The following is a 3,282-nucleotide window of genomic DNA, read 5'->3' as shown; positions in this document are numbered from 1 at the left end:
CAGCGTGCACGGCCCGGCAGTGGAGAACTCGCCCTGTATGTAAACGAGCTGCTGGTTCTGATCCGTAACGGGAACTGATGAAGTTCAACTGTCAGAACCTGAAGCCAACGTTCTACTGATGTTGAGGAAATGTTCTGCAGCCTCGTGTTGGACCTGACGTCACTCTGCCGGCAGAGTTCTGTTCAGGTGTGGCACCAATAAAGTGAGTTATGAGACCAAAGTTCAGTTTCCGGATAAAAGTTCGAGCTGAACGATGAGAAGAGAGTCACATGTTCTGATTAAACATCTGGACTTCTGGTACAGCAGAACCACAGACAGACTGAGTCCAGAGTTCTGGTTTACACTGCAGAAGCTCGGTGGTTCTGGTTCGACAGTGATCAGCACCAGGACGCAGAACTACAGACCTGAAGGTGTTTTATTCAATGAAACCTGCGGTCCGACCCGGTCCGCTGTCACTGTGACTATAAACTGGGTTCTTCTACATTCTGGTCAGAAATCCGATTAAACTGGACCTGGTTCCGATTGGAGGAGCAACAAACTATGTATATAAATAAGCTGAGCCCAGCTGTTAGCTTAGCTTAGCTTCGCTCCCCACCGCCCACCAACCCGGTGCACGAGCTCAGCAACAGTTGGTGTCGGTACGCGCAGGTTGGACCGGTTCAGTCCGACGTGAAACACGAAGCGGGTTTTACCTTCAGCCCGGTCCGGTTCGTCCTCAGACCGTCAGCGGATCATGCTCAAGGTTTCAGCTGGAAACTGGACCGATCAAAGTTCTGAAGTCCAACAAACCAGGAAGTGAGTTTGTTCGGAGGGACGCTCGGTTTGTGCTGCTGCGCTGCCCGGAGGGGCGGGGACGTCCACCGCCAACAGCAGCAGGAGCACTTCGGACAAATACTGCACTGAACACGTTACTGCTGGAGGAGAAGTCCACCGGATCAGAACACGGGGCTCAGAATGATCAGAACCACGGCATCAGAAATCAGATTGTGGAACAAAAAGTCCAGATTAGTGACAGTCTGATCAGAACTTTTTCATATATTGAGTTTCTGTGTGAATCAAACACGAGCAGCTGCAGTACCTGGTTGTTCCACCAGGTGGCGCAGAGCCCACAGGCTCCTGGTTGACAACCAGAGAGCATTGTGGGAGTTGATCTGCTGGTTGAGCACCAGACAGACTCCTGTGATGACGACTGTGTACCCACCAAACCAGGGAGCAACTTGTTGCTGCAACGATTGTCCTGTTAAATTGACCAACTGGCAGAAGCACAAAGGCGTGAAACATGGACGAACATCAACACCTTAAAGATCTGATTCGGTTTCATCTGTGTATGTGATGACCAACATGAGCAGAACCTCAGTCTGCATCAGAACCAAAGCGTTATTCATTCCTCCAGTTTGTTGTTTACAGCAGCAGAAGCATCGGCGCTGATCCGAGTCCGAGTGGATCCAAACACCCACAGAGCAGAACTGGAAACGTGATTGTCGCTGCACCTCTACATGCAGCCATGATGAGCCTGTGGGCTGCGTTTCCTGGGATATATTTAAACGTGTGTTGCCATGGTGACACGCTAAGCTCTCACTTGTGTTGCATTCAAGAAAGTCAGAAATTTGACTTCCTGCTAAAGGAACGTTTGGAGATTTTTTGCTCCCCTTCTAAGAGAGGTAGGTAAGAAGACCAACTGCACTCTTGTGTCTGTGCTAAATATGAAGCTGCAAGAAAGAGTTAGCTTAGCTTAGCATAAAGACTAAAAGTAACAAAATCCACCGACCCAAACCTTAATCATTAACCTCTCTCAGCTAGACGGATTTAAAACATCTGAAAGTAGATCATTTTGCTTTATGCTAAGCTAACTGGCTCGTTAATCTGCAGAAAAGCTAATTTGTGGTTTTTTGTATGGACACATGAGCGTTTGCCTGGGCCATTTTCCATCTTTATGCTAACCTAACTATCCACTTGCTGTTCGTTTAATAAAAGCAAAAACTGAAGTAGAAAGAAACTACATGTATGGCTTCATGGGGAGCACTCAATGTTTATGCTAAGCTAACTGACTGCTTACTGTTTAACACAAGTCAAAACCTGAATGGATAGAAATGTAATGTGTTTTTTGTAAGGGACGTAGATGAAGAATTTGTTTATATCCAACTATCTCACTGCTTTCAGTAGTTATGCTAAGCTAAGCTACCTATTTGCTTGCTAAAAATTGAAGCATGGAGAAAATTTATTTATTTTTTTTTAGTTTTGCCAGATTCATATAGGCCTGGTGTGTTTTCCATATGTATGCTAAGCTAACTAGCTGCTTTAATAATTGTAAAAACTGAAGTGGTAAGAAATTGAAATATAATTTAAACGTGAATGTGCCAGGTGAACTCTTGCTTGGGTTTTTATCCAGCTCAGCTAACGATAGGCTAGCGCTAGCTTTGTGTACACTCAACAAACAAAAGAATAGTACGATCTTATCTAACGCTGAATAAATGCAAATACACACATTTTGCAAAAAAACATTTTTCTTCAAACGTCGACATGGAGGCAAACTTTTCTTTATTGTTTATAGTCCTGAAAACAAGCTTTAAATGTCCGGTACATCCATACACCGCCCTGCTGAGAAATACAAACTTGCCCTCGGAGATGCTAACATGCTATGCTAATTAGCACATTAAACATTACAACAAGATAGTGTTTGGAAACAGCAACAAGCTGTTAAGATTCTGATGCATCAAAATACAGCAATTTCCTGAACATAAGCCCGGCGGGGACACGATGCGTTCGTGGTGAAAGAAGCGCCAGTTTTTCTTGAAATCCAAAATGGCTGCCAGCGCAGACGCTGCTGACGCAGCAAAACCGATCCACCAATCAGCTGCCTGGTGGCTGGCAAAGAAAAAAAAATCACCTTCGTATGTCCGCCGCTCACATTGGCTGAGCGTCAGTAGCTTCTTTCTCGGCCTCGCCCCCTCTGGGAGGAGTTAAACTGTACGTAGTTAGGCCCCGCCCCCAGCTCCCCTCCATGCCGTCTCCTGTACCCCCCCCGGCCTCGGCCTCCTCTGTAGCTCCTCCTCATCCCTCTGACGCTGGGCTGTCGGACTCCCTCCATCCCCTCCCAGTCGTCCTCCGTGCTGCAGCCCACCGACAGAGGCTCCGCCCCCAGGAGGCCCACCTGTGCGGGCTCCAGGACCCCCAGGGGGCCGTAGGGCTGCCGGGGGCCCCGGTATGGAGATTGGGAGGCGGGGCTTCCACTGGTCTTCATGGCTGCCATGGAGATGGTGGAGTCCTTAACATCAGGGTCTG

At 47.6% G+C, this 3,282-nt stretch overlaps 2 protein-coding genes across 2 annotated transcripts in view; both read right to left on the bottom strand.

Annotated features, from left to right (window-relative positions):
* LOC103362418 (arfaptin-1-like) overlaps positions 1 to 786 on the bottom strand; it is an 8,200-nt gene extending 7,414 nt beyond the window's left edge. Inside the window, exon 1 of the mRNA XM_008288768.1 lies at positions 693 to 786. The gene's annotated coding sequence lies outside the window, so the exon portion shown is untranslated. The remainder of the gene's footprint in view (positions 1 to 692) is intronic.
* Positions 787 to 2,920: 2,134 nt separating this feature from the next.
* Positions 2,921 to 3,282, bottom strand: part of otud4 (OTU deubiquitinase 4) — a 38,480-nt gene continuing 38,118 nt past the window's right edge. The window contains exon 14 of the mRNA XM_008288780.1: positions 2,921 to 3,265. Within this exon, the coding sequence (XP_008287002.1) occupies positions 2,921 to 3,265 (345 nt within the window). The remainder of the gene's footprint in view (positions 3,266 to 3,282) is intronic.

This window comes from Stegastes partitus, unplaced genomic scaffold, assembly GCF_000690725.1.
Source record: "Stegastes partitus isolate 25-593 unplaced genomic scaffold, Stegastes_partitus-1.0.2 Scaffold573, whole genome shotgun sequence".
NCBI lineage: Eukaryota > Metazoa > Chordata > Actinopteri > Pomacentridae > Stegastes > Stegastes partitus.
The sequence above is the reverse complement of the archived record's forward strand: the minus strand, read 5'-3'. Positions and strand labels throughout refer to the sequence as shown.